Below are 21,905 nucleotides of genomic sequence, written 5' to 3' on the forward strand. Positions count from 1 at the left end.
AGTTCAAATTGCATATTAATGCCAAGCATAAGGTGGTCTGGCACATGGACTGCGTGGGCGTCTTCATGCTCACCAGCAGCTCAATCAGCAAAAGAGTTGGATGAAGATTAATAAAGGTCAGCGGGTGTGGTGATTAATAAATACTCTCCCAGCTTGTCACATCACTGGTCTCATAGCTCTGAAACAACTGAGCTAATCAGTTAAACATGATAGCAACAGCTCAACAAATAGAAATCTTCGTCTCAGGAAATGTCTGGATGGTTCAGAGAGTCACAACATGAACACACCTCACCACCAATCTGCAGCCAATGACAAATGAAGTATGATTTTCCCATAAATAGTTAATATAATAATATATAAACTGATTGATTATATGATTATAACAAAGACTGTTTTATTTGGAATTCTAATGTATCCCACCTCATACATGGACACATAGTTTAGTAATTAATGATATACAAATGTGTTTGCACTGCACTGGTCACAGTATTTAGCCATGATTCCTCTGAGGACTGGAGTTTGAGGGTATGGGTGTCCTTCTGACTCGTAAAGCAAACTGTTGCTGAAAATGACTGACACCCTGTTTAACTTACTGCTGTCTACAACTTTATTCGTCTGTGTTCAGCATAATCTGTTTATCTGGGACCCAACTCTGGATCATCATACACTATTCTACTTTAATAGCTGTTGGCAGCTCGCACTGTAACTACTAGGGTACCACCACTAAATTTGAGATGCACCTGAAGTCATTTGGTTCTGGAACCGGGCCTAGCTCTCTCCTCATTGGTGAAAAATGTGCTATTGATCAGAAAAAAATGCTATTTGGACCACAAGCCCATATGTCAATAATGAGCCAACTCATTTTGAATCTTTAGCTAAATTTAAGGTTAGGGGTGGCTCATATAAAGAGGCGGCATTATGTTCAACAACCTTTAATGAATACAATGGATGCGCACACACAACACATCAAAGTCAATACTCACTGCCTTTTCTTTTTCTTTGAATGACTTTTTTTGCAGGAGGCAAACACAGCAGCTGGCACAGGTCTTCTGATTGGCATGATGCTTGCTCCACAATAGGGGCAGCTTCTTGCTTTGGGCTTCGTCATGACTTTGAGAGCAAGATGAATGGAAAAGCAAATAAGAGGAGTTTTTTTTAATGGTACATTTCCTAAAAATGGAAATTGTAAATATTAAATTAACAGTATACTGATAGATTTAAAGGAGTGGGAAACACATTTATGTGATCAGATTGTAAATATGCAATTGTTAAATTGGTGAAAATTCATTTTGATCATACATGACAGTGCCCCCACTTGGTGACTATATTTATATGAATATAGTCACACAGCTGAAGTCAAGAGCTTTCTAAAACAGTTGGTCCCATGTCTGTAGCCTCTTCTGTTGCTGAATGACAAGCCTTCCAATATGCACTGAGGTCAAGGTTCAGAGGTCAATATTTCACAGCAGGAGCCACTTAAAATCTTCAAACTGACATATGTTACTCACCAGGACGAGGCCTTTCCAAAAATGTCTTTAATTTTGTTCTAGGACAAAGTTTAATTCTCACCTCTGTTTGGTGCCAGCCTCTTTCAGGTGTAGTTTCTGAGACCATTTGAGACTCCAGCCTGGATGAACTCAAGTTTTTGGATTTTTTGCTTATATGTTTGTAAAAACCTTCAAGGTATTGATGTTTTTCCTAATCACATTCATCATTTGGGATCTGGGCTAATGTAGACCTTATTTTACCCATAGGCAGATTATGAGACAATGGTCCTCTCGCCACGGACATGCCAACATCGCATACCCGCACAGCAGGACACTCACTTGGCCCATGTTGCCTAACACTAAAACATATTTAAAGGAGAATACAGTCAAGTGATGCACCACATAAATAATAATAAAGAGCATTCTTCAACAGGCAGCACTCTCAACACCTCTAATATGCCACCACATCCTCCAAAAACTCTACTTTATGGTCATGCACTTGTAGATTGCAGGCCCATGCCCGTGTGTCTGTGTGTGTGTGTGTGTGGGGGGGTTATATATATATATTATTTGGTCATAATCCTAATTATAGTCATTTGAATCTACCGGGTGCTTTGCATATGTCTCTGTGTCAATGTGTCACCAGTGGTGGAATGTAATAAAGTGCTTTTACTCAAGTACTGTAATTAAGTACAAATTTGTAGTTTACATGTTACATACATGTTTTGACGTTGGCTAGTTCATCTGATATACAGTATATCACTATGAAATGTGGTTTGCTAAATCATTCAACCTGTGTAAAGTTGGATGTTATACTATATAATTGCATTAAAACAGTTCATGTTATTGAAAACTTGATGCTGAAAATCCCATGTCACTAGTCCTTCCTCTGAATCCCTCCTCTTGCCATTGTAGGGGATACACTACTGTTTCATTATTATTAGTAATTAATCACTGGGGATTAATAATACACTCGTAAATGGGGCACCACCTCCGTTGTTTAGCTACTGGAATAATCCGGAGGAAATTATTCCGCCGATCTAATCAAATCAATTTTAAATCAATTTATTAAGTTTCAAAATCTATATTTAATCTCATATTTCTGAAGTAGTGATTTCTTTTACACGATTCATTGATTTCCCCGCATCAAATCAAACCTGCACCAACAAGGACATACGGTTATATATGTTTATTAACTAAACTAATGCAGAGTAAATAGCATGAAATGATAAACAAACAAACAACAACAAGTAACAGAATATGTGGACAATATATGAATTATTACTATTAGGTGATTCAGGAGCGATGGTGGATTTTGCGATGCGGCAGTAAGTTTAAAATATTACGAGAGTAAATTTTAGAACTGAGAGGCCCTAATCCAAAATTCTCTTAAACTTAAAAGATGGGAACCAAAGCTTACAGACAGACACCAGCTCTTCTTCATGTGTGTGAATCCGGCCGTGTACCGGAGAGTCAGCCTCCTTTGTTTGTAGATGGAACTTGGAAGGATTCCAGGTCCTTGGCTTTCAGCTCAACTGCGGCTTTACATCACTGATCCAACAGGATGAGGGGAGTTGTAGTCCCTGGTTCCAGTGGCAATCTCTCCAAAAGGCCCAGCTGTGTGCGCTAGTGAGCGTTGGGGGCAAGGTGGCTGGAGAATAATGTCTTTATTCGGCTGGAAACGTTTATACGTCTTCTTGAGCAGTCAACTACTGCGACGTCCTTCTGGCTGATGATGAATGTCTTAGAGTGGTTGGTCTTCAGCTCTGATTGTAAACTCATTCAGCTTCTTGTTTAAAATAACTGGAGAATTCTCCAAGAAAGTCCAAGAATTAGATTAAATTCACTTTCTGTGAAAAGGCGACAATACTTGACGATATATATTTAATATATTATATATCTTATATATAATATATTATATATCTTATATATAAGACTACAAAAATATTAAAGAAGAAATTCGTTTGTGTCTTGAGCTTTCAAAATAAAAGTACTTGAAAAGTACTTCAGCACAGCAAGTTATTACTTGAGGAAAAATTCAACACGTGTCGCAAACGAAGTAAAATAAAGTACGGAAATTAAAGAAAAAGCGAGAATAAATAACGAGTGGATACAACAGAGAGAAGAAAAGCGAGAAGCGAAGCGAGGAGTGACCGGAGTCTATCTCTTATAGCTTTTATTCTGGAGGCGGAACTGGACGAGAGGAGCTGACCGCGCGCGTCACTTCCTCTGGTGATAATTTGATATACGTAACTTTATAATTTATTCCTATCGTGTTTTAAAGTTTCGAGATCATAATTCACCGTTCACAGAACCCACCATGACTTCATACATAGTTCACATGTTTTAACATAACATAACCGGAATTACTTAATGTAAAGGAAAAGTAGAACTGATTAAAATCATTAAATCATTAATCATTAAACACACACATAAAGTAGCACTGAGGGATTGTACATATTTCGTATAGTGCTAGTTTAATCCTTGTTATAACAAATATGTGTCAGGCATTTACTTATTGTATTACTATACAGTTATCAAACAAAGTTCGTTTTGAAAGTACCTTACGCTATACCAGAACCTTACCAAAAGGTGGCGCTGTGGCTCCATCAAACATTCAGACATTTTACACATGATTTTGTAACTTAGTCCAATCTGAAGACAGAAACATCAGACAAACATTACATTTGGACCTTCTCATGCTGGATGGCAATCTGTTCATTAGGAGGAGATGAAATATTTTACCATAATACTCCAACAGAACTAAATCTATATCTGTGCAACTGCTGTTACTGCTTCCTAGACTGGAATGTCCACTATCAACAGAAAACATCGTAATTTACACTTTAGAGGAAGGGGTGTCAGAAGGCCAGATGTGGATTCCAGAGGAGTTTCTCTCTGGAGGTGGACCTGTCAGACTAAAAGAGATGTAAACACATTTCAGGGATATCTAACCCTGACTTACAATCAAAAAGGCACTTAATTATCACACACGATCCACTTTAGGTGTAGGGTGTCGTTCTGATCTGTGGAGAAGTCAGTGTTCTGTTAAAGAGGATAAAACATATTGACACCTTAGAGATCCCATCTGAGAATCTGAAAAGAACCAGGCTCTCTGTGCAGGAGACTGTCGGCGCCACAGTCTCACCTCCCCTCCTGGGTCAAAAAGGTCAAAGGGAAAGAGGAGGCCTTGAAAACTCTCCTGGTGGAACAAAATCAAACTAATATGATGATTGTTGAATTAAGAGACGGATAAAGCGTCTCTTGTAGAGGAAGACGAGGACAAGGTCCTACACATACATCGAAAGGTTACTTGTTGTATAAAACATAACTATCTATTTTGCCATTTAAACAGTGTGGGTGTACATTATTGTATACCTTGCAGTACTTTTGAAGCGGTAACGCTTGCGGTTTCCATCCACCGAGACAGAAAGCATTGCTGGGGTACAGGCAGGACAGATGAATTTCTCCTCCTTGCAGGTGGAGTCAACCTCATATTGTACAGCAGCCCATTCAAAAAAGCTTTTTTGGAAGCTGTCTGATGAGATCTTCCCAGTCTATGTAAAAAAGAAAAAGCACAAAACAATTTTTAAACAAAGACCTTTCCATTTCAAAACACAAACATATAGAGAAATACTTACACGGCCAAAGCGAGCAGTCCGCTTCTCAAGCATTCTTAGATATGCCTGAAAAGACATCCCGGGTGATGCCATCTTCATGTCTTTAAATGTATAAAACAGGTCTGTCTCATAAATTGTTGCAAAATGAAGGGGGCTGGTCAGTATCCACTTTTTATCAGGTCATCAAGTCCTGCAGTCCAAGTTGCCTGGCATCCCTCGCAGGTCAGCTCAGGCATGTTGAGATCATACCGTCCTACAAGGTAATATTTACATTTACAACCAAGGTTGGAACGTTATGTAGCATGTGCCTTATACTGTATATCCAAGTGGTTCAGTAAGGCCTGCTGACTGGATGGGCACTATCATGAATAAGTCATTTGTAAATGGCATGAATAAATAAGTGACATTCCCCCCCCAAATGGTTTGCAACCATAATGAGCTCATTTTTTGAGACATTAAGTTGTTGGGAGTTGTTGAATAGAAATACATAGTTTTGTTGAAACTGGACGAAGGAAATCTTTTGCATAATTACCATTTATTGTGACCAAAGCAACAGCCTTCCCTTGGATCACCCTGAGTGCTTCTGGGGGACACCCACAGATGCTGACAGGCATCTCAATAGGCAAAAATCACACTGAAAGACATTACACATAGGTTACACTAATTCATAATTACTGACACAGACAGAAACTAGCTCAGAAAAAAGCAGTGTGTAACTTACCACAGTTTGTAAGTGCCTTTTCAACAACACAGGTGGTTGGAGGCAATGGCTGAAAGAAGCCAGCACACATGGCATCCCTGTTATGGAGGACTGAGGCCTTGCTGTGTCTGCTGATGTCACATTCAGCGCAGAGAAAGGGACGTGGAAGGCAATCTCTGCATCTAATAGCTGCGCAGTTGTTCCCACATTGGCTGCAGCCATTTGTTGCCACGCTCTCCTTGGCCAGCATGCTACTAAGAAGAGATGGTCTCTTTTCCCTCCATCTCTCAGAAAAGAGAGCATTGCGAATGCTCCAATCCAGAGAAGCCAGAGGAGCTCTTTGGTCTGCTGATGCTTCACTAAGCTCTTCATCAGAGCAGCTCAGGGAGGGTTGCAGATCTTGCAAAAGACATTCTATTGCAATTGTAAAAGAAATACATGGAGTAGTTAGAAGGGGCCCAAGGTTGTTTTTGTATCATATGCATACAACTAGCAAAAACATGGACTTCATTGTTACACAGATAAGAAGAAAATGTTGTTATATGACAGATATAACATATATAACAATGTGAATGGTGCTTGGCAATTGCATATCAACAGGGAGAAACGTTGTCATAAAGCTTGTTTTGGAGACTTTGTTTTGTTCAATAGCTCATTTTGCAGATACTAGGTACAAGACATTATACACAGAACATATCTAATGAAACACACACCAGCAGAATCTGTGTGTGAAGCAGTCTCTGGAGCAAAGGTCCCCCTCTACATGAGGGTGTGAGGTGAGACCGGTCTTACAACGGCGTTCAGCTGTAATGCAGAAAAAACATAAACAGCTCTTAGAGCAGCATATATTTGTCTAACACTTACATTTGTTTTAAAGATACCTGTATGCAATCTACATTTATATGATACAGTACAGTTTTCCTATTTCATTTTTTGGGGGGGCGTGGGTCTTCTTTTGGGAAAGAGGCTCCGAGACCACCTACATAAAAAATGTAACTCCTGTTAGCCAAATCATGCTTACAGCAAAAAGTATTTCTTTATTTTTTAAGTTGAGTTAACTAACATGCAAATCTTTAGAGTTTTTACAGGCAAATCATAAGAACATGTAAAAACTAAGCATTGTTGTTATTTACTTTGTGGTTGAATTTTTAACCAAACGTATCTTACTACCACGTGACATCCAAGTTAAAGGGTACCCGTATCCAACGTGCGCGTCGCGTCGGAGAAGATGACGTCGACACGCGACGGCAGAGAAATCAAAAATAAAAGCTGATGTTAAAGAATTTGATTAATAAAATATGCATTTATGTATATAGTAATTGAGCAACTAACTTAACTAACCTAACGTTTAACTTTCCTTTATCCTAATAACGTTTCTACAGGATGTGTATTTATGAAATAGAAACCACTAGTGTCTTTAGTATTAACGTTACTCTTGCTCCTAAAATATTCTCTTCTGGCTTTATTTTGAAAGGGCATATTTATTTTGCTAATTCAGTCCACCCGGATGTGGGTAAATGTGTTGTTGTGTTGTTGCTAACTTGACAGTGTCACGGTTATCACAACAAACTCTAATGCCAAAAATATCTTAAAATGTTGTTTTTCCACTGAAATTAAAGAAAATGCAGACAGAAATCTGACAGTCACGTGACTGCTCTGCTGGATAACACACCTTCTGTACCTGCTGGGCTTGAATAGTATTGGATCAGCCAGATGAATGGGTGATAACTGCCTCCTGCACCTACTAGTAGGTAGAGTAGGCCCCTACTGGCCCCTATCTGTGGGATGATTGTATCAGGATAACGCTTATTCAATGGTATGATAACAGTCAGATCGGCTGTTTTTCAGCTTTGATATCAATCAAAAACAAAATAAATGAATCAAATACAATCAAAACTTTATTTAGCTTTTGTTCAGTAATTTGTGCCAGTATGCAACAGTTCTTATATATACAAAGATCAGACAATAAAAAGGTTTGAATTTGGCAGCCAGACATTTAAAGAACATGAAAATGTTAATTTATAAACACAATGTTTTTCTAATGATTTAACAGTCTTAAAGGAAGGTAATGCAGTTATTAGAATGAATTAGACTGCATTAGATAATATCAATCAGTGTGGTCAAACTGGTGTGTTGTAGTAATAAGTAGTCATGTGACACATCAAAGAAAAACACTAAAAATAACCCATATTGATCAGAATCTGGAAAAAGTCAATCTAAACAATGAATATACATTTATTACATTAAATGATGTGAATCTTTCTGTAGAGAATCAAATGGTTGTTCTACTCAGTGTGATTGACAGGAGAGATGATCAGAGGGGCAGAGTTTTTACCTTTATTATTATTACAGGGACCAAAGTATGGGTAGAGTTTCTCAGTGAAGGAGCAGCCAGTAAAGGAGTAGATAAGAGCTGCAGCATCAACGTCATAAAAGGAGACCAGACCCTCCTCATAATCCACAAACACCCCCACCTTCTCAGGCTGAGACTGCAGAGAGAGACAGACTGAAGGGCCAGCAAGAGCTTTGTACTCATTTTCATTCCTCAAACATATCGTCCAGTAACCATTCTGAGGGCTCGCTGTGATTTTTCCCTTCCTGTTGATCGACTCTCTGGCCACTCCTAAATCCCAGTCAGTCTTCCCTTTAACCTGAACCTCGTAATAAAATCTTCCTGAAGAGAAACTCTGCTTTGCTAAGACACAGGAACAATAATCAAATCTCTGTGGATTGTCTGGGAGATTCTTCTTTACATCACCATGTTTAACTTGTTTCCCATCATCAGACAGGATGAGTTTGGGATGTGCTGTATCAGGATCCAGTGTCACATCCACTGCATACTGCTGGACCCTCTTCAGCTCGACCTCAAACAGCTTCTTCATCTGTTTACTGAGCGTCTCCTCCAGCTGATTCACAGCTCTCCTCAAAGTCCCCTCATATGAAGGTGGATGGACACTGACCTCTGTCCAGTCTTTGGTGGGTGGAGCAGCGTTCAGGGACAGGAAGCTTTGGAGGAGGTGGAGGTGGTCTTCAGACTGTGAGAGCTGGTCCACCTCAGAGCTTCTCTTCTTCAGCTCAGAGATTTCCTGTTCCAGCTCTTTGATGAAGTCTTCAGCCTGTTTCTCTGTCTTTCTCTGCTTCTCTTTGATCGTGTCGATGAGCTCGGCCTGGCTTCTCTCAACAGACTCCTTCAGAGCGGTGAAGACCTGAACACCATCTGCTATCTCTCTGTCTGCACCTTCCTTACTGAGCTCCACTGAGTCGTTTGATCTCCCTGAATCTTCAGTCGTCTCTTCTGGATCATCTGCTGAATTTCAGCCTCTGTCTTCCCCAGCTCGGCCTTCTTTCCTTCATATTCTTCTTTCAGAGGAACAACATCATGTGTCTTGTGGTCTAGAATAGGTGCAGAGCATGCAGACACACATCTGGTCGGTCTTACAGAACAGCTCCAGCAGTTTATCGTGCTTCGTACACATCCTGCCTTCCAGGTTCTCCACAGGGTCGATCAGCTGATGTCTTTTCAGGACTGACGTTGTCAGATGAGGCTCCAGGTGAGTCTCACAGTAGGAGACCAGACACACCAGGCAGGACTTCAGGGCCTTCAGTTTGGTTCCAGTGCAGACGTCACAGGGAACTTCTCCTGGTTTGGAAACTTGCTCTGAGCTGCTGCTGCTGGCTTTCTGTTGAGCTGACTGTCTGAACTGAGCAACCATCTCAGAGAACAAAGTGTTGATCTGCAGCTCAGGTCTTGTGTTGAAAACCTTTTTACAGTTGGGACACTGACACTGGACATTAATATTCCAGTGTTCAGTGATGCAGGTTTTACAGAAGTTGTGTCCACATGGTATGGTGACTGGATCAGTGAACACATCCAGACAGATGGAGCACAGAAACTGATCTTCAGTCAGCAGACAGCTGGCAGCAGACATATCTACACTGTGAGGATTAAAGTAAAACTGTTACCATCTAAAAGGATAATTGCAAAATTCTCGGTTTGTCATAAAAATATCAAGCTAGGTTAACTGCGATATCAGAAAGTAAAGTATTTCCTTTGTTCACACTTTTCAATGTCCATTTGAAAACACCAAATGAAAACAATGGAAAATCCTCTCTGAGTAAAGCTTAAGTTTTATATTAATGTTCTTTCTGAAACAGTAAATATGATCAGCTGTACTCACCAGTGTTTGACAGAGACTGTGCTGTGTTGTTGAGAAAGGCCTGATCAAGTCAACTTGTTCTTTGGAGAGAAACTGTGAGATTTGTCTCGACTGCAGCTTTGCCTTCACTCAGGTTATTGTTTCGTTTCATTTGAAGAAAGTGGAATTAAAACTGTTGTGATTTTCCAGTGTTGCTCCGCCTCTTTCTGCTCTACAGGTGAGGCTTTGTTGCCTTTCAGGTCTGACCGGATCAGTGACGTACTTTTGGTGTGATGGGAGAAATCAAACGTGAATTTAGTCTGGAGTAAAGCACCAAAGACTTGTCAGGGAACCTTGTGGTTACTGGAGACTTTGACTTAGTTTAATTTTTGTTTTTCTCAGATTAACGTCTATAACGTGCTCCAACAGTGAGGAACCCTCTGGTTCTTGTTAACATCATAATTTAAATCTGTAAACTCACAGTACAATTACATTTTAAACCCTAAAAACACAATCTGATCCCTCCATTACACAGCACACATTAAATACTATCACAATATAATAATATAATAATAAACTATAGGGCCCTGAGGGGAACTTCCTGTCTGAGTAGAGCTCAGGTTCTGTGTTAATGCCGGTTGTTGAAACACAGTAAATATTATCAGCTGTACTGCCTCCCAGAGACAGACAGCAGGAAGCTAGAAGCTGTATATGGGATCAAACTAGGGCCATAAAGAATTTGTACCTGTAGAAATAATTTGTGCCTGTGCAAGCATTTCTTCAACAGACACTCAAATTTCCTACCTTCCATGTGCGACATTGAAGTTACAAGACACAAAATCTTTTGGCCCTGAGTGAACAACCAATCAGCACGTAGCTTATTGACCTGTTGATATGATAACTGAGGTCAGAGGTTACTCCGATCTGCGTGGTCCAATCAGCCGCACTTCAATTTACAGCGTATTCACTTCCGGTTTTCAAAATAAAGGTAATAAGAACAGTTAAGCTATAATTCGAAGTGTTTCATGCGCCCATGATGAATAAAAAACATACATACAACATACTCAGTCAGTCACTGCAGCAACAGGAGAGCAGTGGATGGGTAATGGACAGTTTATTGTGTGTGTTCATGAAAACAGTGGAAAGGTTTTACTGGTGAAAAATATCTCCTGTTTGTATTATAGCCAGTTTGTATCACTCATTAGCTTCATCACTGACAGTTTCCTGCCATTATTTAGTCCCAGTGTAGTTTAAATGGACAGATTCTGAACTTTGTGATCATTAGTCAACATTATACTGTGTGTTTATTGCTGTTTTTTTTTTTTTTTTTATTTTGACCGACAGAGCGTTTTTTTTTTTTTTTTTTTTTTGTGTCACATTGGTTTACTTTAGCCACTGCCAGTGTCGTTAAATATAATTAAATATGAAATATGAATATGTTAAATATGAATATAATTTAAGTTTAATTAACATGGCACATCACGGACAGTAACAACACTGTTCATACATGAACAAATATTCATGGACATATTTATTAGTCTTCTTCACTCAAACACTGACTGCATATACTCCTGCTCCATTGATTCTGTACATACTGATGTTTTTACACATCCCTATGTATATTTCTTTCATTGCTTATGATATAACATTGTATATATGACTTGCATATTAAAAACTAAAGGAGATGTGGATGAGTGTGTGAAAGAAACATTCAAAATGTAATGAAAAAGGCAAACAAACTGAACTGAAATAAAACAAATGAACAAATCTTTATTTTTATTCATGCAGAGAGAGAGAGAGAGAGAGAGAGAGAGAGAGAGAGAGAGAGAGAGAGAGAACAACATTCAACATACAGGTGTCTTAAAGACACACAAACTAAAACATTAAATGGAGCCTATAAAGTTGCTGGCAGGCTCCCAGGTGTCTTCCCAAGTTTTGCCACTGAAAAAAAAGAATGAATGCAAACAAGTGTAAGATCATTGCATATACCACAATATTAGTTTATATCAATGGGGTATCATAGAACAACAAATGACTTAGGATCGGTTTTTCAGAAGCCTGCTACTAACCAGTGTGGAAGTAAGTACATATATATTTATAAAGCATACTGTAAAAAAAGCTTTAAAATCAGCTAATGTGGGTCAAAGTTCTGAGCTCTTACCACGAGGAACAAGGCAGCCAGCTCACTTTTACCTCTTCTCTTCCTGCACACACACACACACACACACACACACACACACACACACACACACACACACACAGAAACATTCCAGCAACCACTGTTAAATGAACTGCTATTTCACTCAGTCAGTTACATCTTACCTCCTTTAGTTGTTTCTTTTATTTCATTGTAGTGAAATATTTTTTGCTTCTAACATTTTCAGCAGCCTAAAATTATGCAAAAAAAAGAAAAGAAGAAAGAAGGAGAATAAATGTAGAAACAGACTTTGACATCCCCCAGGTGAATACAGAACTCACAGGGGTCAGCACAACCGAAGCAATGGCTGAGCTTCACCCTGGGTTTGAACCACCTTCTTGATCATGATATCTCACCTATTCACTGTTCTTTGATTGTTATTGTGGACCTGGTACACCTTGGTCAAGGTTCCGAGCTAGCTGAGCTGATCCTAAAAGGTGCTGTGACATTACTGCCAACCACTGATTAGTCACATGACAGTTGACGTCCTGCATAAAGCCTAGATTTTTAAAAAGCCAAACTATCATTAATAGTTAAGTTTTTTTTATTCACTCAAAAATGGCAGCCCACAACACCATGCTGTGGTCAACTGACAAAGTCCAGACTTGTCAAGAACATAGCTTCATATCCTCTGTTATGAGTAGCGTAGCTGTTTATGTGCGTAGTGTGTTGTCAGTGTGGCAGTAAATGTACAGTGTAGCTTAGAGTCTGTCAATAAAGAAAGGCTGCAGCTTCTCAAGACCAAAGTAAAGCTTGTTTCCCAACTTCATTGCTCTGACAATCACCTCTGCCTACATTGAGGGGGTCCCATCCAAAGTTCTATCTACAGTGGAAAAGGAAGTCGAGGACCCAAAAGTGAATAGAGTAGAGTTGAGCTGTACAATGCTGACGCATAGAGGAAGAGAAAGAGTGTCCATCTTGTCTCATATGTGTCCACATTAGTTTTTGTTTTATCTCATGAATAATTTATCTTCTACCTGTAGATGAGGACAAGTTAGTGAGTAATCCTTTATGTTTTTTATTGTTACTGATAATAACAGGGGTTAGGGAAAAAACTGTTCTCCGAAAAGTCTTCTGTTTGCATCGCTCTTTGCATGTGTCTGGTTCATTGTGTCTACATGCACACAAACAATATTATCATGCTGCTATCAAGGAATTGCATTGCACATTTAATTTGATGAGTAGGCTGTAGCACAAAAACAAAAAATACCTCTCTTCCTCTTTTTCTTCCCTTCACCTGTTGCACTGGTCAGGGAGATAGTAGGTGTGGGAGGGCGGGAGCACTGTGCAGACACACCTGTGACAAAGGTGGATGACTTTAGACACATTACTTAAAATATGGCAGAAGGTGATTAATGCTAACACTCACTTTCAGTCATGGTTTTTTGAGAGGGAGATGCTGAGGCGGTGCTTGGAGGCTGGACAGGGACGAGGGTTAGGGTGTAAGTCTCCTCCTCATAGTCCATTTGGGGATGAGATGAGATGGGAGAAAGGTGGAAGGGTCTGGAGGATGAGGAGGAGAAGAGGGTTGGGAGGGAGAGGAGGTAGACTGTGGAGTTGGAGATGGGCTGGGAGCTTCTGGCAATTGCATCCTTTGAGAATCTGAAATAATATAAATATAAATATTACTCACAATGACAGCATATCCCAAAGCATAAATCATAAAAACAGATGTTTGCCTTACTTTTAATAATGTACTCATATGCCCTGCTCATCTTTTCTAAAAAGGGTTTTACAGGCCCGTCCCCTCCAGGGCACATGTAGGTGATCATTTCAGCATTTACTGTGTTCACCCCCTTCTGCTTCCTCCTGATGAACAAAATTGGGTTGTAGCCCAAAGCAGCAAGCTTGCTCACCTGAAATGTACACAATAAATTACACAAAATGTTAACATGGCATTATTATTACACACTGACATGTTACAATTTTTTCACTTTATTTGAATGTTATGTGTGCACCAGTGTTTGCTAATGTCTATAATCTTTTTCAAGGGTTTCTTGAGAATTTTCTAATGAACTGTAGGTGTGTGTACATATTTCTGACAGAAAAGTGTGGACAGGGTTCTGGGATGAAGCACTTGTGCATTGAGAGAAACAAATGCTATGTTAACAGAGAGTTCACTGTCTCTGTTATTATAGTTTCTGTCTGAAATATCATAAAGCTCAGGAGACAGACATGGCCAAAACAAGTTTTCCCTCCATTTCTTTTTAGTTTAGTTCTTCGGAGATGCAAACACATGCATTGCACCCTCAGTTTAATATTTTGCACTTTCAGTTCAAATTGCATATTAATGCCAAGCATAAGGTGGTCTGGCACATGGACTGCGTGGGCGTCTTCATGCTCACCAGCAGCTCAATCAGCAAAAGAGTTGGATGAAGATTAATAAGGTCAGCGGGTGTGGTGATTAATAAATACTCTCCCAGCTTGTCACATCACTGGTCTCATAGCTCTGAAACAACTGAGCTAATCAGTTAAACATGATAGCAACAGCTCAACAAATAGAAATCTTCATCTCAGGAAATTACTGGATGGTTCAGAGAGTCACAACATGAACACACCTCCTCACCAATCTGCAGCCAATGACAAATGAAGTATGATTTTCCCATAAATAGTTAATATAATAATATATAAACTGATTGATTATAGGATTATAACAAAGACTGTTTTATTTGGAATTCTAATGTATCCCACCTCATACATGGACACATAGTTTAGTAATTAATGATATACAAATGTGTTTGCACTGCACTGGTCACAGTATTTAGCCATGATTCCTCTGAGGACTGGAGTTTGAGGGTATGGGTGTCCTTCTGACTCGTAAAGCAAACTGTTGCTGAAAATGACTGACACCCTGTTTAACTTACTGCTGTCTACAACTTTATTCGTCTGTGTTCAGCATAATCTGTTTATCTGGGACCCAACTCTGGATCATCATACACTGCTCTACTTTAATAGCTGTTGGCAGCTCGCACTGTAACTACTAGGGTACCACCACTAATTTGAGATGCACCTGAAGTCATTTGGTTCTGGAACCGGGCCTAGCTCTCTCCTCATTGGTGAAAAATGTGCTATTGATCAGAAAAAAATGCTATTTGGACCACAAGCCCATATGTCAATAATGAGCCAACTCATTTTGAATCTTTAGCTAAATTTAAGGTTAGGGGTGGCTCATATAAAGAGGCGGCATTATGTTCAACAACCTTTAATGAATACAATGGATGCACACACACAACACATCAAAGTCAATACTCACTGCCTTTTCTTTTTCTTTGAATGACTTTTTTTGCAGGAGGCAAACACAGCAGCTGGCACAGGTCTTCTGATTGGCATGATGCTTGCTCCAAAAACAAGTAAGGGGCTTCAAAAGCTATCTTGCTTTGGACCAGCATAATGTGCAACTCATGACTTTGAGAGCAAGATGATTTATTTTTTTTTTTTTTTTTCTTTTTTAAAAAATATTTTTTCTTTTTAAAAAAAAAAAACTTTTTTTTTTTATAGTTTACATTTTAGGAAAACAAAAAAGCAAATAAAAGATGGAGTTTTTTTTTTAATGGTACATTTCCTAAAAATGGAAATTGTAAATATTAAATTAACAGTATACTGATAGATTTAAAGGAGTGGGAAACACATTTATGTGATCAGATTGTAAATATGCAATTGTTAAATTGGTGAAAATTCATTTTGATCATACATGACAGTGCCCCCACTTGGTGACTATATTTATATGAATATAGTCACACAGCTGAAGTCAAGAGCTTTCTAAAACAGTTGGTCCCATGTCTGTAGCCTCTTCTGTTGCTGAATGACAAGCCTTCCAATATGCACTGAGGTCAAGGTTCAGAGGTCAATATTTCACAGCAGGAGCCACTTAAAATTATATTATTATAATTATAAATACAAATTTGAGATACTCTTATTTTATTTAAGTTTTTTCTTTACATGTTACATACATGTTTTGACTTTGGCTAGTTCATCTGATATACAGTATATCACTATGAAATGTGGTTTGCTAAATCATTCAACCTGTGTAAAGTTGGATGTTATAATATATAATTGCATTAAAACAGTTCATGTTATTGAAAACTTGATGCTGAAAATCCCATGTCACTAGTCCTTCCTCTGAATCTCTCCTCTTGCCATATACTGAATTCATGTACTCTGAAAACATGTGGGAATTGCTCAGATAAAATAAGTCTAACCTAAAACAGTAGTAACATCCAAGGACTCAATCAGAAATGTAGCTTTATTGTGCCTTTGTTTAATTAAACATTAAAGAACAATTATTAATCAAACAGTAAAGATCAACTGGAAAGAAAATCCCTGAAAAGATGCAGAACTGAACATCAATCAAAGATAAGACAGTAAAGGACAGTGGTTTGTGTTGTAAAGATGTAAGACAACATTAACCAGGAACTTCCCACAACCCAGTAGAAAAATCAAACCTTATATAAGTGATGAAACATTTCAAAACCAAATGCAGAAATAACAACAACCTAATACAAAAACTACAACTGTCATCTCCAACTTAATCCTGACAATGAGCACATACGTTAGTTACTTTTTAAAGCCACATGCTCTGTGTGACCATGTGTCGCACACGGTGCACTGTGATCATGAGCACCACATCTTCCTGTTTTACATTGCATCCGACTCTGAATCTTCACAGCTAATGTCGAACTCATCTGAACTGTCCATTGTGTCCATTATGTCATCTGCTGATGACAGCACATGCAGGTAGTGTTTTCTTGTATGCCGCTGCAGCTCTCTCATTTCCCACTGCCTTCTGAGGATGAGGCAGGTGTGACCCTTTGTTGCTTTCTCTGTGAGATGTCCTTAAGAAGGGATAAAATATGTCACTATCCAGGTAAATAACACGTCTTTCACAACTTTCGAAACATTCGAACATTCGAAATTAAAAAAATTAAGTACAAGGCCGCATTTACTTTGCATGGCGTCTTCACTCTGATGCTGAGACAACTCAGACAAGACCCTGGCATGGGCTTTGAGAGACTCCTAGTGCTGCTTCATTTCTTTCACAAGGATCTTCTTCTCCTCTTGAAGCCTTCGAACACCCATGACCCTATCGAAGACTTCTTTCTTTGTGCTGAAATCAGCAGAGCCTGTAATACATCAATATGAAAAGTTCAGACCACTGCATATAGCATGTAGCTTCAGAGATCATTTCTGTCATACATATGCACACTTGGTCAGAATGCAAATATGTCCCCTGGAACACCTAAATGTAAGAATACTAATGATGAAATGTGTATTCCCTAAAGTACTGTGCTTTAGTATAAATTTGAGGTACTGGCACTTTTCTTTTTATGCTACTTTCTTCTTCTACTGCACTACATCTCAGAGGAAAATATTTGACTTTTTACTTCACTACAATTATTGGACAACTTCAACTTTTAGTGCTTTAAGGATACTTTACTGATTATACTGAACATTTTACTTGTGATCAGAGTATTTTTACGGTGTAGTATCAGTATTTTTTACTTTGTAAATAGACTTTATGCTTTTAAGTAAAGGATATGATACTTCTTCCACCACTAAAGAATACGCACAGTACATGAAATGCATACCACTCTGTGTAATTTGCCAAGGCCAGGGATGTTCTGTGTCCAGAACGCTATCCATGCAACGAGACTGTTGTACTCTGCTACCATGGCCTTCAAAGTGGTCTTCTGTTGTCTTATTTTTCTGCGAATTCTATGTCGGCCTTTGTCTGAAAACCAAAGAAAAAAAAATAAACCCACATTATATCTTTTAAATACACTAAGTCCATGATCTTGTTTAAGTTACAGCTGTAACAACAGAATGACAATACATTTGCCAAACAGATGGATCATCATAATAGATGTACTTATAATAACTGAACGCAAATCAATTTGTTCTGGAGAAGTCCAACACATGAAACATTACTTTTTAGAACTGTATGGACATTGTAATTATGAAGTGAGTTTGGAGACATTTCAGACTGTGATCTGAAAAGGCCTTAAATGTTAACATACCGTTTTTCCGATATAGGAGTTGAGCTCTCGTGTTGATGCTGGTTGTGAAGGCCTCAATCTTCTTACACAAAGCTTGTGGTGTGCCTTGATGGTCAATTTCTCCTGACAAAATTGATTGCAGGTAGCGTCAACTTCACAAACGACACAAATGTTTCTCCATGTCAGATAATGTTTCACATTCTTACCATCTGCCCATTCTTTTACTTCTTGCACAAATTCTTCCACAGTTTGTTCACCCAGTTGATGCTGGGCTTTGAGGGTTTCCAGGTCCCCAATCGGGATATTGAGAGCTTTAGATGTCTAAAATGACAAAATTATTACCATAAGCTAAAAGTCAGTACAACATATACAGTGTACAAATGCAACTCAAATCAGGCAAATGTTGTAACTATCATGTATCACAAGCCTATGTGCACAAAACTGTATGTGTGTTTCCTTGACCTACACTGTGCCATTGCAGCAATATTGTTTCTATTTACCTTATGGTATCTCTGGGAAAGTCCAGGAGCCAGGTTTGGACATTTCTGCTGGTTCCATCTTATGGCCAGGAGTGTCAGCATGTCATTGCGTCCTGCAAGTACACAGAGATGAGTTCTGTAAAGATTCACTTGTAATAATATAAATGTCTTTTATTCTGTATACAGAGGTACAATTATACAGCACCTGCTTTTGACATATGCTTTGTGGTGACTGATATCCTGGAGAGGAAAGCATTACATTGCTCTACTTCCTCCCCTAGTGTTTTACCAGCACCTTCTTGGTTTGTGCCACTCCATTTGACCTGGAGAGAGGGACCCAAACAGAAACATCAAGGGAATTTAGTACAGCAGAGACCTCAAGCAATGCCCAACAGTCACTTTTAATTCAATTAAAACCTAATCAAAAATCAAACTGTCACCCTTCCACCAAGTTGTGTGTACATTAGTGGTAAACCTCATGAGTAATCTTGCTTACCAACAAACATACACAGACAGGTGCAAAATAATATCCTTGACAAAAGTAGATGTGTCAATTAAGGGCTGTTCACATCAACAACAATAACTATAACAATACAAATGTTAAATAATCTGTTAAGTGATAGTTAAACATTACACATTTATATGCATCATTTATAGGATTGCAAGTCATTTGATAGAATGTACTGTATTATACTAACCTCACATTTGAAGTCATGCGCTTTAGCATGTACAAACATATTAAGGGCAGCCAGCAAGACATCATGCCTGCACACTGCCAGCTCCAGTCCCTCCTCATCCACCTTACTGATTGATATTGGGAGGTCTCTCTGACAGCTGACCACTCCCCACCACAATTGCTCCTTCCAGTGACCTACATTGTAGAAAATCATAATTGACAAATAATCCCATCAACAGTCATTACAGGGAACAATTATAAATTTCTCTTAGGGGACAAGGAACAGATAAGTGTTAGCAGATTAAGAACAATTAGGTATACAGGTAGATATCACAATACATGGGAGTACTGACAGACTATGAATTATAATGTTATATTGAGATAGAAATTGAAGTCTGCTATTACATGTTTTTTTTTGCTGTGGATGTGATCCACAAATCTGGTCACATCGTCATCTTTTGCAATGAAGACACCGTCAAAGATGGCCCGGACGTGAGATCTAAAAAAACAACAAGAAATAAAAAGGCTCCAATGTTTAAAAGGATAGTTGAGTACTCTGAAGTGGGATGGTATAAGGTACTTATCCATAGTAAGTGTGTTACCTACAGTACACAGTGTTCAGACAGCCCTTTTCCTTGGCACTACATTGTCTCAACTGTAGAAATGCATATTTCTACATCTAACCCCAACTACAATCCTGGATATTGGGTTTTTTTCAGGTGGGCCTTTTATATGTGGCTAAAACACATTTTTCTGCTTCTCCACAATAGAGGCAGGGGATGGGTGGCGGTGACCATTGTCTGCTGTAGGTAACAGACTGACCATGGATAAGTACCTTATACAACCCCACTTCAGAACACCTTAACTATCTTTTTAACATGTCATACATCGAAAGGTTACTTGTTGTATAAAACATAACTATCTATTTTGCCATTTAAACAGTGTGGGTGTACATTATTGTATACCTTGCAGTACTTTTGAAGCGGTAATGCTTGCGGTTTCCATCCACTGAGACAGAAAGCATTGCTGGGGTACAGGCAGGACAGATGAATTTCTCCTCCTTGCAGGTGGAGTCAACCTCATATTGTACAGCAGCCCATTCAAAAAAGCTTTTTTGGAAGCTGTCTGATGAGATCTTCCCAGTCTATGTAAAAAAGACAAAGCACAAAACAATGTTGACATCCCGGGTGATGCCATCTTCATGTCTTCAAATGTATAAAACAGGTCTGTCTCATAAATTGTTACAAAATGAAGGGGGGCAGGTCAGTATCCACTTTTTATCAGGTCATCAAGTCCTGCAGTCCAAGTTGCCTGGCATCCCTTGCAGGTCAGCTCAGGCATGTTGAGGTCATACCGTCCTACAAGGTAATATTTACATTTACAACCAAGGTTGGAACGTTATGTAGCATGTGCCTTATACTGTATATCCAAGTGGTTCAGTAAGGCCTGCTGACTGGATGGGCACTATCATGAATAAGTCATTTGTAAATGGCATGAATAAATAAGTGACATTCCCCCCCAAAAGGATGGCAACCATAATGAGCTCATTTTTTGAGACATTAAGTTGTTGGGAGTTGTTGAATAGAAATACATAGTTTTGTTGAAACTGGACGAAGGAAATCTTTTGCATAATTACCATTTATTGTGACCAAAGCAACAGCCTTCCCTTGGATCACCCTGAGTGCTTCTGGGGGACACCCACAGATGCTGACAGGCATCTCAATAGGCAAAAATCACACTGAAAGACATTACACATAGGTTACACTAATTCATAATTACTGACACAGACAGAAACTAGCTCAGAAAAAAGCAGTGTGTAACTTACCACAGTTTGTAAGTGCCTTTTCAACAACACAGGTGGTTGGAGGCAATGGCTGAAAGAAGCCAGCACACATGGCATCCCTGTTATGGAGGACTGAGGCCTTGCTGTGTCTGCTGATGTCACATTCAGCGCAGAGAAAGGGACGTGGAAGGCAATCTCTGCATCTAATAGCTGCGCAGTTGTTCCCACATTGGCTGCAGCCATTTGTTGCCACGCTCTCCTTGGCCAGCATGCTACTAAGAAGAGATGGTCTCTTTTCCCTCCATCTCTCAGAAAAGAGAGCATTGCGAATGCTCCAATCCAGAGAAGCCAGAGGAGCTCTTTGGTCTGCTGATGCTTCACTAAGCTCTTCATCAGAGCAGCTCAGGGAGGGTTGCAGATCTTGCAAAAGACATTCTATTGCAATTGTAAAAGAAATACATGGAGTAGTTAGAAGGGGCCCAAGGTTGTTTTTGTATCATATGCATACAACTAGCAAAAACATGGACTTCATTGTTACACAGATAAGAAGAAAATGTTGTTATATGACAGATATAACATATATAACAATGAGAATGGTGCTTGGCAATTGCATATCAACAGGGAGAAACGTTGTCATAAAGCTTGTTTTGGAGACTTTGTTTTGTTCAATAGCTCATTTTGCAGATACTAGGTACAAGACATTATACACAGAACATATCTAATGAAACACACACCAGCAGAATCTGTGTGTGAAGCAGTCTCTGGAGCAAAGGTCCCCTCTACATGAGGGTGTGAGGTGAGACCGGTCTTACAACGGCGTTCAGCTGTAATGCA

At 39.1% G+C, this 21,905-nt stretch overlaps 2 protein-coding genes and 1 long non-coding RNA gene across 3 annotated transcripts in view; 1 reads left to right on the forward strand and 2 right to left on the reverse strand.

The window, feature by feature from the left end:
* The window catches only part of LOC127363864 (E3 ubiquitin-protein ligase TRIM21-like), a 33,459-nt gene that overhangs the window by 7,501 nt on the left and 4,053 nt on the right, over positions 1 to 21,905 (reverse strand). Inside the window, exon 2 of the mRNA XM_051400836.1 lies at positions 9,296 to 9,743. Coding sequence (XP_051256796.1) covers positions 9,296 to 9,736 — 441 coding nt within the window. The 5' untranslated portion in view covers positions 9,737 to 9,743. The remainder of the gene's footprint in view (positions 1 to 9,295; positions 9,744 to 21,905) is intronic.
* Positions 1 to 21,905, forward strand: part of LOC127363900 (uncharacterized) — a 30,920-nt gene that overhangs the window by 6,136 nt on the left and 2,879 nt on the right. Inside the window, exon 2 of the long non-coding RNA XR_007884949.1 lies at positions 9,210 to 9,358. This is a non-coding gene — a long non-coding RNA (uncharacterized LOC127363900). The remainder of the gene's footprint in view (positions 1 to 9,209; positions 9,359 to 21,905) is intronic.
* LOC127363898 (uncharacterized) lies at positions 16,366 to 19,709 on the reverse strand. Its single transcript, XM_051400858.1, has 9 exons — positions 19,694 to 19,709; positions 19,311 to 19,483; positions 18,818 to 18,935; positions 18,634 to 18,725; positions 18,340 to 18,454; positions 18,155 to 18,256; positions 17,708 to 17,868; positions 17,084 to 17,260; positions 16,366 to 16,972 (listed from the first exon to the last, which is right to left on the reverse strand). Exons 2-8 carry the CDS (start codon positions 19,347 to 19,349, stop codon positions 17,174 to 17,176), a joined length of 714 nt encoding a protein of 237 aa, XP_051256818.1. The 5' UTR covers positions 19,350 to 19,483; positions 19,694 to 19,709; the 3' UTR covers positions 16,366 to 16,972; positions 17,084 to 17,173.

This window comes from Dicentrarchus labrax, unplaced genomic scaffold (assembly GCF_905237075.1).
Source record: "Dicentrarchus labrax unplaced genomic scaffold, dlabrax2021, whole genome shotgun sequence".
NCBI lineage: Eukaryota > Metazoa > Chordata > Actinopteri > Moronidae > Dicentrarchus > Dicentrarchus labrax.

Coding starts and splice junctions, on each gene's coding strand:
- LOC127363898 (XM_051400858.1), bottom strand. CDS start 19,349: ATGTTTGTACATGCTAAAGCGCATGACTTCAAATGTGAG. Junction 18,455..18,633: donor TTTCCCAGAGATACCATAAG/GTAAATAGAAAC, acceptor TTGTCATTTTAG/ACATCTAAAGCTCTCAATAT. Junction 18,257..18,339: donor AGTAAAAGAATGGGCAGATG/GTAAGAATGTGA, acceptor CAATTTTGTCAG/GAGAAATTGACCATCAAGGC.